This window comes from Perissodus microlepis, chromosome 9, assembly GCF_051167445.1.
Source record: "Perissodus microlepis isolate ML-2025 ecotype Zambia chromosome 9, ASM5116744v1, whole genome shotgun sequence".
Taxonomy (NCBI): Eukaryota; Metazoa; Chordata; class Actinopteri; order Cichliformes; family Cichlidae; genus Perissodus; species Perissodus microlepis.
The window spans coordinates 17143351-17156892 of NC_140469.1; the positions used below are offsets into that span (position 1 = coordinate 17143351).

At 41.2% G+C, this 13542-nt stretch overlaps 1 protein-coding gene across 1 annotated transcript; it reads left to right on the plus strand.

Moving 5' to 3' along the window:
* The first annotated feature begins 1151 nt into the window (after nt 1-1151).
* Nucleotides 1152-13164, plus strand: gramd1c (GRAM domain containing 1c). The gene is made up of 18 exons (XM_084939336.1): nt 1152-1282; nt 1847-1955; nt 2264-2387; nt 2864-2964; nt 3353-3448; nt 3541-3621; nt 5780-5898; nt 5984-6140; nt 6295-6454; nt 6549-6692; nt 6794-6912; nt 7023-7165; nt 8406-8509; nt 9723-9893; nt 10298-10364; nt 10502-10621; nt 10994-11099; nt 12122-13164. Exons 2-18 carry the CDS (start codon nt 1863-1865, stop codon nt 12188-12190), a joined length of 1974 nt encoding a protein of 657 aa, XP_084795462.1. The 5' UTR covers nt 1152-1282; nt 1847-1862; the 3' UTR covers nt 12191-13164.
* The last annotated feature ends 378 nt before the right edge of the window (nt 13165-13542 follow it).

A 13542-nucleotide genomic window follows, 5' to 3' on the forward strand; every position in this document is an offset into this window, starting at 1 on the left:
TAATCTCATGTACATTTAGCAGTTAAATATCAAGTTAAACACAACATAATAAAAATAGTTCAAATAAGTAGCATAATTTGTACCTCAAAGTATAAAGCGTTAAAGTGAGTTCATTGTCAAGTTCAAGGTAGCAGTTTGTAATGATTTCAGCTTTGAAATGGTGTGTTATCCTGCTGGAAGCAGCAGTAAGAAGATGGGTACACTGGTCATAATGGGATGGACACGGTCAGCATTGATACTCAGGTAGGCTGTTGTCTTAAATCATGCTCAATTGATACTAAGGGGTCAAAAGTGTGCCAAGAAAATAGCCCCCACACTATTACACCAGCAGCAGCACCCTGAATGATTGAGCCAAGGCATGATGGGATACATCATTTCATGCTGTTTATGCTCAAGTCTGATCTTACCATCCAAATGTCGCAGCGCAAATCAAGACTCATCAGACAAGGAAACATTTTTTTTTCAGTCTTCTATCATCCAATTTTGGTGAAAATGTAAATTGTAGCTTCAGTTTCCTGCTCTCAGCTGACAAGACCTGCACCATGTGTGGTCTTCTGCTGCTGTAACCCATCTGCTTCAAGGTTTCACATGTGTGTGCTTAGAGATGTTCTTCTGCAAACCTTGAGTGTAACAGTGGTTTTGTAAAGTTACGGTCACCTGTCTGTCACCTCAAAGCAGTCTGGCCATTTTCTTCTTGCCTTTGGCATTAACAAAACATTTTTACTTGGATATTTTCTCTTTTTAGAATATTTTCTGTGAACTAGAGAGAGTTGGGCTGGAAAATCAGCAGTTTCTGAAATAGTCAGACCAAAAGGACTGCCACGTTCACAGTCACGTAAATAACCTGGGCATCCTGGGCATGTCTACATGTGTAAATATATTACGCTGCTGCCTTGTGATTGGCTGAGGAACAGTAAACAGGTATACCTGAAATTGAAATACTTAAAAAAAAAATCACAATGCGCTACTCAGTCAAATGGCTATAATTGAATTCAACCTTTCATCTGGAGGATTACTAAAATAAAAGGAGGGAGGGGCCTTTCTGAAGATTTAAGTAATTGAGTGAAGCCCAATGAGCGTCACCACCAATGAGATGACAACTCCCTTAAGGAATGCTCCCCGGGCTGGATAAGATGCACCTGCAGGAAGGCGTGCCAAGAGCACTTTAAACTCGGGAGAGCCTCGGAGTTGTGTGGGACAAACGGCTGCGTTTTTATTTATTTATTTATTTATTTTAACCTCAGTCACACATAGCAGAAATCCTGGGTCCACTACGTGACAGGTAAGTGCGCTCATTAGAGAGCACGTGGAGATGTAAATATAAGCTTGATAACAGAGTATCTGATCTTTGATAGTCTTTTATCAACTTGAGCTGTTTGACTTGGCTGCACATCAGCTGATAGCTCCCATCTCTCATCTCTATCTCGGCGAACGGGAAAAGGGGGATGCTGCTTTAAAGTCCTGACTTTTTTTTTCTGCTGTCAACTTTTAACTTGTGGCCACAAAACCTGCCCTTTTACCGAAGGTAAGCTCGTGGTAAGCTTTCCAGTTTACCACGAGATCGTGCAGGTTTCTGTTCAGTGGCATGCCTGCACATCCTCACTAAGCTCTCTAGTCAAACCAGTTCCGTTGAGGCGATAATGACCTCCCCAGCGGACCCGATGTTTGTTGACATTTTGCAGGTTATTAAAGTTCAACCCTCCAAAAAGCGCTTTCCGCCTTGTCCTGACACCCGCTAATCAAAGTTTAAAGCGATAACGCTAAAGCACGAATAGTTTAAACATAGCATATTACGGCATAGCCAAATGTATAAACCCACATATATCAATGCACTTTTGCTTCTAAGGAGCGCAGCAGAGCAGATGGACCAGGTATCCAACCGGTCAGGAGTGGGCAGTGATGACATCACAGATGATACCTCACTGCCGGACCTGAGGTGGAGCTCAGATGAAGATGTAAGGAAACAATACAACTAACATAAAGCTGCTGCTGCTCTCATCAGTGCCATAAACTGTGAAATGGAAAATCTTTCACTGCCCCCTTGTGGGAGGCCATGTTTCCTCCCAGCACAAAGGTGTGATTGCTGTTTCCTCTCTGAGGCTCATAAATCTGCTCATCATCTGGAGATGTTCTTTATTTTATCATGCCTGTCTACACATGTTAATCTCGGTTTTACAGATCTCATCGTTTTGTTGTTTCTTTCACAAATTCTTGCTCTGCATTAAAGTCCTCGTGTCATTAATGTGAACTGTTCCTCTGTCAGAGCTCTGACATTCAGACACAGTGCCTCGCGGCACCTCAGCCTCCTGTGCCAACCTACAAACAGAGGCTCGAGGAGTTTAAGAAGCTGTTCAAAGAGCTGCCTGAAACAGAGAGACTCCTAGTGGGTGAGTTGAAAAGGCTACCATTGTTGGGTCTTTCGTTGTGTACATCAGTTCCATTCTTTATATCCAAATGCATCATAATATTTATTTTATTTGTGTCATGACATTCAATTCTCTATGGGCGTCTTTGCATCATTTAATTTCTGTAAACTGTGCACATCATTTATTATGTTAGAGCTGCTCAGGAACCTCCAGTCACATAAACAATGATCATTTCTCGAGCTTTTAGCAACAGCCAGAAACCCATAGTTGTAACAATTTAATGAGCACTGCATTTCAGCACCAGTTTTTTTGTTTGTTTGATTAAGTTCAATACTTTAAATGATAAAAAGAGATCTGCTCACAAAAAAGTTACTCTGTGAAAATGCTCATCTTTATTCCAAATGCAGTTGAAACCTAAAAACGGCAAACACAGGTCAGAGACATTTATTTATATGCATGGCGTGTCTGCTTCAGCGCTCTTCTGTGTTTTTCCTCAGATTATCCGTGTGCCCTCCAGCGGGATATACTTCTACAGGGACGCATTTACCTCTCAGTGAACTGGGTCTGTTTCTACAGCAATGTGTTTCGTGGAACAAAGGTAATAACACTGAAGAGAAGGATGGAGAGCAGCAGGAGGAGGGTGTAAACTATTTGCTGGCGTTTTCTTAAGTTGCAGTGTGTTTGACCTCTCAGTATCACTGTACCCAAGAGGTTAAACTCACTGATGATAGATATGTGGAGAAAATCCCAGCAGATGAGCAGTTTCTGACACTGTGACCAGTCCATCTGGAATAAACAACCAAAGTCACTTGTATCACCTTTCTCCCCCACTCACCTGACTGGAATTTCAGTAGATATGCTTAAATCTACTGTTGCTGCTATGTGATTGGCTGATTAGATATTTGCATTGGTTAACAGATGACACTGATATTTGTTCTTCAAGCATGCACATTAACCTTTCACTATTATTATTATTTTTTAAATAGATCACTCTGACACTTAAAAACATCACAAATATGACGAGAGAGAAAACTGCTCGATTCATTCCCAACGCCATCCAGATCTGCACGAGTACAGACAAGGTACCAAACGGCAATCATTCAGAGCTGGTTTAACATATGAAAAACACACATTTGCTTATATTCTGTTTCTCTCTTTGTATTTTCACTCGCAGTTCTTCTTCACTTCCTTCTCAGCAAGAGAGAAAAGCTACCGGGAATTTTCTCGCATGTGGCAAAACACGCTGCTGGGTAAGGTAAGGCCCTGCTTCGACCACCTGTTGTTACCTGCAACAGCACATTGTCCCAATCGGTACAGTACTCATGTCTATGTCCAACACTAGTTCATGTTTTGTAGTCATTTCCAAAAGCACTGCTGTGCGCAACTCCTCCAAAAACACCAGTGGTCCTGTGACTTTATGCAGCATTTATCTAATCAGTTCAGAGTACATATCATGCTCCACTACCCCAGCCACAAACGGTCTTCCTTTGAGGTAATCAGTCTTGTTTAGTCATTGCGTGTAGGGTTAACCATCTGCACACAGCACCGGTGTTTGTTCACGAGTCTAGCAGACACGAGGGTTTTATTTTATTTACATGTGTTAACCTGCATGTAAATGAGGGATGTACTTTTAAAATAAACCCACTGGAAGTCAGCTTTCACCTTTTACCCACTTCCTGTGTAATAAAGGTAAACAAATAAGAATAAACAAGAACAGTTTTATTTGTATTGTCCGGATTTTTTTTTTTTTTTCATAGTAAAATTAACGATATCTCACTTGTGTTAAACCTGGACATGCAAAGTCCGTAAATAAGAAATATGTTGTGCATATCAGCTGCTTCCAAAGTTTAAGGGTGAAACGTCAAAGTTTACTAAAGTGCAGAGCCTTCAAAATGAACTCGCAAGTCAACTCTTAAACCCCAACTTGCAAGCTGCAATACTGTCGCTGAAGAAAGGGTACAAGCACTCAAAATGTCAGTGAAAGTAAATGATAAAGGCCACATATAATTTATTTATTATGGCGTCAGGAAAGCCACTCTAACAGAGCCCAATAATAAAAAATATAAAAGGTAGAAAAAAAGCACAACAGGTTTGATTTAAGGCAAGATTCATATTCAAAATTAAACGTTTTGTGTTTTGTTTTTAATACTATTTTTCTTTAATTTAAGCTTTAAGTGATTTGTACAGCATTTAATCCCCAACTTTTTTTAATTTAGATTTTATACATGGTCATAACGTTTTTTTTTATTTGTTTGTTTTAATTGAAACTATTGTCGTCATATCTATTTTTTTTTCCTTTTCCTGAAAGTGATCAAATTAATTCAAATGTGAGATGAATGCGGAAAATTCCACTCAGGTTAAGGCAGTAGCTTTGTTTTGGGTATTGAGACTAAAATAACCAGCATGGTTATCATAGGGTTTAAGATGAGAACCATTCAAGGCGCTTTGGTATCGGCACTGATTAATTTGTTAATCGCTGAACTTTGGACTATCCCGTCATCGGTCTTTAGCCTCTGCCTTGGCACTATGGCAGCCTCTTCTCGTGGGTGTGGGTCTCCTGGGATCTGCAGCGCAAACACCTGAATATAAAAGTTCATTGACCTCTGCAGGTGTGGCCAGGACGGCTGATTTGCATTGACGACTGGCCTCCAGTCGCACTTGACGCTTCGCTGGTGTTGAAGTTGAAACTGTCAGAGGGTTTACTCTAACAAAAATAAAGAAGCTTCCTGTGGCTGTTTCACGAATAAGAGAACGGGAGGTACAAAAAGCTTTCTATTTACCTTTTTTCACTGGAGCAAATCTGGGCGGCGCGTCTTGGACTCGCTTGAGTTGTCTACTTCCTGAATGTGAGTGCGCTGTGCGTCCAGGTCACTGATCACTGCCTGGGAGCCAGTTAACGCTCGCAGCTGTGGGATTGTTGTCCTTTAACGCGTAAGTAAAACCTGCGTGTACGGATCTCAAACGTTTTTTTGGGTTTCACGTGAAACAATAATTCGTTCTCATTCGACAAAAACACGTAAATTTCCAGTGGAATAAACGGGTCTACAATAATCTCGTTCATCTATTTTGAAGTGAAGATCTTGTTTGTGTAACACTGTTTTGTGTCTAAAAACTGAAGGTCCCGCTTATTAACACTGTATGGAAGCTTGTTGACGTAGTTTGCTTTTGAACCTTTGTCTGCCAAGGGTTAATGCCAAAGTGTAAGATGAGTATCTATGCAGGTCAGAGATAATAAGGTCAGCCAGTTTGTCGCCCATGGTGATAATACAGCAGGTTTGCTTGATCAGTTTGGGAGTTTTTTCTTCTTTTCTTCCTTTGTGTGTCTGTGTGCTTATCTCCTAGGTAAAGACCTCACGTGTCATTCATTTCAAGCAAAACGTCATGGTTGACTTGCCTTTTCCCATCTCTTTCAGTCTCTGACCAGCCACGAGTTATGGCAGACGGTTAGACAGCATTATGGTTTTGATCTTGGCTTAAGCTATGAAGAGATGGATAGCTCACCGATAATAGCAGAATCAAACATGCAGACCGGGTAAACGCACCTACACCTCCATCTCCAGCCACACGCACCACATGACATGTTTAGAATCTGATGTCGCCCATTTGTTTGCTTGCAGCCTGACAGCCAGGCCTGGCGGAGATGACAGTCCAGGGAGACTAGAGCGGCCCCCTTTCCTCCGCATCCCTGAAGTGGAAAATGGACCCTTGGACACCTCCACACCTCAAGGGGAAGAAATGCCTTCCCCTATTGGCTCACAGAACTCGCCCAACTTGGTATTTAAGCAATCACGTTTTTAATACTGCAACTGTATATCCATCTTATTTTTGGAAGAATTATGACAAAACTAGCCATAATTGCACCTCAGATCCAATTATTATAACAGACCTCAAAGGAAAACAAAAACACAAAAAACTTGTCTTCTTGCAGGAGGACTTTCGTAACACCCCATCCCAAAGGCGCAGTCCGGCTCCCCAACTGGACCGCCTCGTCCCGGAGCGCGTCTCCAAGCGCTCCTCCCTTTCTTTTGACCTTAACGCCAACGAGAACGGCGTGTCTGAGGAAAGCGGCTCGGAAAGCGAAGAAGAAGGTGACAAGATGCCGCTCAGGGCCTGGTGCGTGCTTAAAACGTGTGGTTTTGTTTTTTGTGGTTTAATATCTTTCTTCCTCTCTTCTCTCCTCAGTGGAGGACCGCATTGGTCTGTCTCAGGTGTCCGGTCGACAGTATTTGAACCGGGTTTTCCACATCGGTGCAAAACATATGTTTGGAATTCTCTTCACCGACTCCAGCTTCATACGCAGGTTTATGGATGCCCGGAAGATAACCAGTAAGGCTTTTTATTTAAAAAAAGAAAAAAGTTTTCATTCAGATCTAGCAAATAAAAGCTCTTGTGTGCACAGTATTCAAGGTTGCCTTTTGTGTTCTCAGATATCACCTCTACTGCCTGGCAAAAAGACTCTTCTGGTAACATGAAGCGGAGTCTGAACTACACAATAACCATCAACAACCCTCTGATTGGGAAGTTCTCCACTGCTACAGAGTACCAGGTGTGTTTACATCAGCGTGGATGACGCTTTCAAGCTCAAATTGATTAATTTATATGTTAATGTTGTTTGAACTACGCCTGGCTGCTTATTTGTACTTTATTATCTGTCAGACGCTGTACAAAGAATCCAGGGATGGTCAATATTACCTCATAAACTCGGAGGTGTACACACATGACGTTCCCTATCATGACTACTTCTACACTCAAACCCGCTACTACATCATGAGTAACTCTAAAAGGAAATGTCGACTAAGGTAAAGTGTCAACTTTTTTTCTGGGTCCGGTTTATTTGGCACTACACTTAGACAAAGCTAGGTGTACTTCATATTAAACTGTACAAAACTAGCAATTTTAACATTTATTAAGTGGTAAACGCACAGTTATATCCTAATGAGATACTGCGCCATGTAAAAACCTTCACCCACCTTTCATGTCCTTATATTTATATTATGAGTCAGTAACTCTACAGACTTTATACTCTACCTGATCGCATTTTTTAGTCACTTAACAAAGACCTATAATTTCTTCAAGCTTGGGGGGGGCGCGCGCGCTCTAACTCAGTGGATGAACCAGTGTTGTCTGCACATAACCATTTTACATTTAGGCACGGAGTAGTGCGGTGGTTAGGATGGTCACCTCACAGGGTTCTGGATTCTCCAGTTTCGTCCCACAGTCCCAGAACATTAATGGTGTTAACTGGTGGTTAACTGTGGATGTGAGCATTAAAGGTCGTCCCTCTCTGTGTTAGTCCTGCATTACATTAGCAACTTGCTAAGATATGATTTTGTGACTCCTTGGCAGGTGCTCAAATGTGTTTTGTTTTTTTTGGGTTTTTTTGGCCCATTCTTCTACAGTCTTTAAGTCCTGGAGGTTGTGTTGGCCTCATCTATGAACTCTGACCTCCTAGTCCTTTCCGTAGATCTTTCAATTGAATTCAGGTCAGGTGATTGGCCGGGCCATTCTAGCAGCTGTATTTTCTTTCTCTGAAACCAACCTAGTTTCCCTGGCAGTGTGTTTGGATCTGTCTCATTTCATCGTCTTCATCCTGCTAGATGGCAGCAGATTTTACTCAAGAATGTCTCTGCACACTTTTCCGTTCATCCTTCCTTTTTAATTATATGAAGCGTGCCAGTGCCATATGCTGAAAAACAGCCTCACACCATGATGTTCCCACTTCCAAACTTCACTGCTAGTTTTGGGGTGATATGGAGTGCCTTTGAACTCCAAACATGGCGTGTATTGTGCCATCCAAAGAGTTCAGATTTGGTCTCTTCTGAACACGCCATTATCTCCCAGTATTTCACGGGTTTGTCTAAATACTGGTTCCTGATTTGAGCACCGGGTCGAGCAAGCAAGGCTAATGCAGAGGCTTTGTTTAATTTGATGCAAAGTATATCTTCATCACACATTATTTGTGTAGTTAACCATGTTATCAATGAGTCTGACTTTTACTTTTATTCTCCTTAACTGGATTTTACTCTGTCACGTTATCAGGGTGTATACCGATGTAAAGTACAAGAAGCAGCCATGGGGCCTCGTGAAGTCCTTTATTACCAAAAACTCCTGGAGCGGCATAGAAGAGAATTTCCGGCATCTGGGTGAGTAGACGGCCTCATCTCCACGCTGTGGAGGGAGAAGAGGGCACTTGCCTGTCTCCTTTCTTCAGCCTGTGATTTTCTTTTCCCTGATCTGATATGAACGAAGGCTCCAACACGCACCGGGCTCTACAGCAGTGAATCATATTACTGCTGCATCTGTAAGTGGAGAAGCAGGGGCAGGCCATATGGCCAGAATCAAGTTGCTCTTATCAGTTGTTTTAAGACCATTAAAGCTTGAAAGCATCTTCATCTCTTGTGTACATTTACAAGGGGGTTGTTTATTGTTAATGCAATAAATATAAAGTCTAAACACCCCTGTTTGTCAGTAGTAGAACACATCATGGCACCATCTAAAGAAACGGATGAGAAACAAAGTCGCAGACATCTATCAGTCTGGAAACGATTATAAAGGCCTTTCTAAGGCCTTGGGACTCCAGTGGACCACCCTTACCCACTAATAGAGAAAACTTGGACCAGTGGTGAACCTTCACAGGAGGGGCTGGCCTACCAAAGTTAATTAGATGACTTAAATCAGAGGCCTTTTTTGCACCACGTACCGGTTTATGTCCGACAATATTTTCGCAGACCGGCTTTTAAGGTGTCGTGGATAAATACAACAAAATAAGACCAGTACTGGTTCCAAAAAAGATCTATTTATAACACATGGAGAAAAAAGACCCAGGGAAACAGAGTTAATGATAAAAACTATTTATAAAAAAAAAAAAAAAAAAAAAATGACAATTAAAAACTGCTAAAATCCTGAAACCCATAAATTTCGCACCCGAGCCTAATCTCTCGTGGCCCAGTATCAAGCGACTCACAGCCCAGTACTGGCCCGGGGATTGGGGACCGCTGACTTAAATCGACAACTCATCCAGGTCACAAAAGAACCTGTAACATCATGTAAAAGAACAGCAGGCCTCACTCGTTTCAGTTAAGGTTAAGAGTTCATGATTTAACAATAAGGAGACTGGGGGAAATTGGCATACATGAACGGCGTTCCAAGAAGAAAACCACTGCTGACCACAAATAACACATACGCACATCTCATATCTGCCAAAAAACATTTGGGAAAATACAGTGTTGAGATGTTTTGGCATGACCATAAACGGGCCAGGCCGTTCATGCTGATTACTTTTGCTTTTGCTAAGTTAACCCACCTGTTTCCTTTTATTTATTTATTTTGGTTTTGCCCTGTGATTACACAACACAGAAGCAGAACTGCTGGAGGAGGAAGCAGAGATGAACCAAGGAGGTGGAGAGGCGGGGAAGATGGGTGGGCTTCGCAGGAGGAGGCGGACTTACAGCCGGACTCTGGCAGAGCATTCAAAGCCCAAAAAGCAGTATAGGCACGACGCTGAGCAGCACAGAGAAGGCAACATGGGTACTGACGCCTTTTAATAGTGAAACTACAGTTTATGAAAATGGGGTGGTGGGATCATTATAACTGTGCTTGGCTTAGAATTAAACACTTAAAGTTGATATTTTCATTGTAATGGCCTAAACTGGATTCAAGTAATCCTTAATGTGGGCTTAGACATTTAATACACTTTTTACTGTACACTTTGAATAGGAAAGACTCAAACCTGTCATAACTGTGTCATCTTAAGTAGAGTTATGGTACAATCTTTTGACACGCTCAGAGAACAACTTTTATACCTCAAGCAAAAAACTGCTTGTCATTAAGAGGAAATGTCTTGACAAATGCGATGTGCTCGGAGTGCAATATTATCCTCATAGGACTGCTAGTCAAAAACTGTTGTGTTGATGTTTGCTGCTGTATTTCAGGCCCTGTAGATACGAAAGGTCCGTATCGATGGAATGTCACAACGATAGTGGCTGGGATGAGTGTGATGTAAGACACGCACACGCACATGCACACACAGAAAGATAACTGTTTGTTTTGACTTAAAAAAAAAAAAAAAGTTTTAGTCACTTCCGCCTGCCTGCTCTGTTGGTCAGATTACTCAATACCTTCTGCCTTTTTTACAGTCTGCTGATCCTGACGATGCTGAATCTAGGCTTGTTTTTTAAGCTGTGGGCCATGGAGGATGTGGCCCAGCGCATGTATCTGACTACAAAGCATCGCCTGAGGGAGAGGAGCGAGGCCAGGTCAGTTGACTTCCCACTGCTTCTTTGTGACCTGCGTATAACCGAGGACTGTTCATAGATGGTACCTGTAATAGCTGTTGCCACAAACTCTCAGAAAGCAGAAGTCTTAGTGTGGGTGGACGAGAGGAAGGGGTTCGTCTTCCTCCAGTTTTGTCTGGCTGTTTAAGCAACCCACATACAGCACAAGAGAGCTCTTGTTTTAATGACTCAGTGTTCAAACTGTCTGCTTGTCTGCTTCTGTGAATTTTTGGTGTTATGTAAGGGACATCAGTGGCCTTCTTTCACATTCTTCACTTTGTTTCCGTTTCTGGTTCTTCTGTAGCAAAAATACCTTACACATGAGAATGAATTCCTCCTTTTGTTATTTAACAGCTTAGCTGCTGAGTATGGATCCAAACTGGGAGCAGCGTTGAGGTCTCCAGAGGAGCTGCGCTTACTCAAAAATGTACTTCAGGACTCCATTAACCTCTTAGAACAGGTAGGTTGTTTAAAAGACCAGTTCATCAAAAAATCAAATGTAAATATTTTTCCTTTGTTTAGATTTGTTCTGTTTTGGTTTGATTTGCTCATTTTTGCATATTACGAAGGCCCCTTTTTTTTTTTTTTTTTTTTTTTTTTTTTTGCCTGTCAGTGACTTACTCAAAATCCTGAGTGACAAGACTGAACTGCACATTTAACAGCTGACATTTATATAGTTCAATGAGTTTCTGTTGTGATGGGGTCTGTTTTAAATTGCAAAGCATGTGCTTGTATTAAAGTGCAGAGCATCGTGGCATTGGCACGAGTAAGGAAAGAAAGGAATTATCTGTTTCTTAGTGTCGTCTTTCAGCCTGACTGCAGTTCTCCCATATCTTTGCAAACAATACGGCACCAAAATCCTGAAAAATGGCAGACTGACATTTGGATTCATGTTTACTAAAGATATGCTTTTTTTTTTTTTTTTTAAATTTGTGAGAACTTCAAACATTTAAATAGCTATATACAGTGGTGGAGTTGAGATAAGAGTAATTAATTATGGCCATCTGTGAAGGCACCAATATTGCTAAATGAGCAGGATAAGCAAACCACTTTCTGCAGAGAGACTGCAGCTCTTTGCCTGCTCTCACTCCAGATGTCGAAAATATGTGGAGCATTATAAAATTAAAGAATCTGACAAGGAAGGCTTGATCTCTTGAACATATCTTATCCTGTATTAAGAAATGTAAATAAATGTTGTCTTTGTTCTCTTTCCATTAAATGCAGACTTATACAATATAGAACAGTTTTAATATCATGGCACTCTTGTGATTTACACAGCTTTTTAGAGTGATTCACATTTAGGCTCCATAAACCTAAAGAGTTGGAAGAAATATGAACACATCTGGGTTTTTGTTTTTTTTGTTTTTGTTTTTGTTTTTTTTTTGGGGGGGGGGGGTAGTCTGTTATGTGGGGGTAGTCTGTTATGTTAGCTCAAAGCCTAATGCAGGTCTTCAGCTGGTCTTGTACGTGTTCTCCTTGCAGCTTCGTACTTCACTGGTGATGCTGCAACAGAATTTTGCAACAGCCAATCACACTGCAGCGCAGCAGTGACGCAGCCACACCTGGTGACTACAAAGCACCTGTCCCTGTGGGTAAAACGACACTGAAGCACTGAACTGTCTCAGAGGATACCTCTGCTATCCACAGATGTTGCCATGTGGGCATCCCCAGGCACATGCCATGTTTTCTTCGTGGTTATGCATCCCGAAGCCTGTGGTGAGGTATCAGGTGCCAGGATGTTGTTTGTTTGTTTGTTTTCTAAGCTGCGGACTGACTGCTGGGAGGAGGATTATGTTTCACCAGAGTCTGGTTTAGATTTCTGCAGAGGACTACTCTCAGCTCCTGCAGCTTCCATGGTTATTTTAATGAGCCTTGTGCCACATGAACTGTTGTGAATACTTTAGTTTTATTTTTGGGATGTGAGTCAATATTATTTAAGCTTTTTGCACACATTTATGTTTTTGCACGAGTCTTATGAGTAAGGCTGACTTACGCTCCCCTCCCCTCTCCCCAATAAATCCCGCTAATCAGTGACTCAGACTTGAAGGATCATCTACACACTGTGGTCTCGAATCATTTTGTACATGTATACTTCAGTTATTCTGGCCTGCTGATATTTCAACGATTACTGTGGTTCTCTCCTGGACCTTAAATGAAGCAGACCAGAACTGATCCTCATCACCTGTTCAGGTATAATCAGGGTTTTTGGGTACTTTTTTTTTTTTTTTTTTTCTCGATGAGGTGATCTTTCAGCGAAGGTGTCGGCTCGGACTATCTCAGTACTGTGAACTCACTCTGTCAACACTAGAGGAAAGCTTGTTCTATGATTTCTTTATCAACCTTTTTTTATTTTTTTATTTTATTTTATTTTTTTAATTCTTAAGGTTTACACATGTCATTCTTGAATTTGAAGACTCATTTTCCTGTACGTATAAATCAATTTCGTTGAATTTGACTGTGTTTGGTCCTGATTGTTGTCGATGTCTTGTCATTGATCATTTTAATAAATATTACTTTTGCCAGAAGTTTTGACTTTTCCTGGAAACCTTTAAAATATAAACACTATTTATATTTAAACTCTTAATGACGATTTTTCTAAATAATGTCTCAGTGTAAATAATGAGCTTAATTTTCAAGTTTGCTGCTTTCTCTTGTTGTGCCAGTGGAACAAACAGTTTCACCAGTGATTGATTTGGAACCTGGTATAAGGCTGATCTGTGTTGGCACAAAGTGATATTTATCTTTGGAAGAATCTGACTTAACTAAGACAGAACTGCCATATAGACTTTTTTCTTTAAAAAACAAACAAACAAAAAACCAAAACACACACAGATTGTGTTGGTAGGAGCTGCATCGATGCTCTGCTGGGGGAAGAAAAAGATTAAATGGGACTAAAGCCAAAT

What these genes read in the sequence shown, in the direction of transcription:
- gramd1c (XM_084939336.1), top strand. Translation starts at nt 1,863, where the DNA reads ATGGACCAGGTATCCAACCGGTCAGGAGTGGGCAGTGATGACATCACA. An exon ending in AACAGAGAGACTCCTAGTGG is followed by an intron (nt 2,388 to 2,863) that starts GTGAGTTGAAAA and finishes GTTTTTCCTCAG; the next exon opens with ATTATCCGTGTGCCCTCCAG. An exon ending in ATGTGTTTCGTGGAACAAAG is followed by an intron (nt 2,965 to 3,352) that starts GTAATAACACTG and finishes TTTTTTAAATAG; the next exon opens with ATCACTCTGACACTTAAAAA.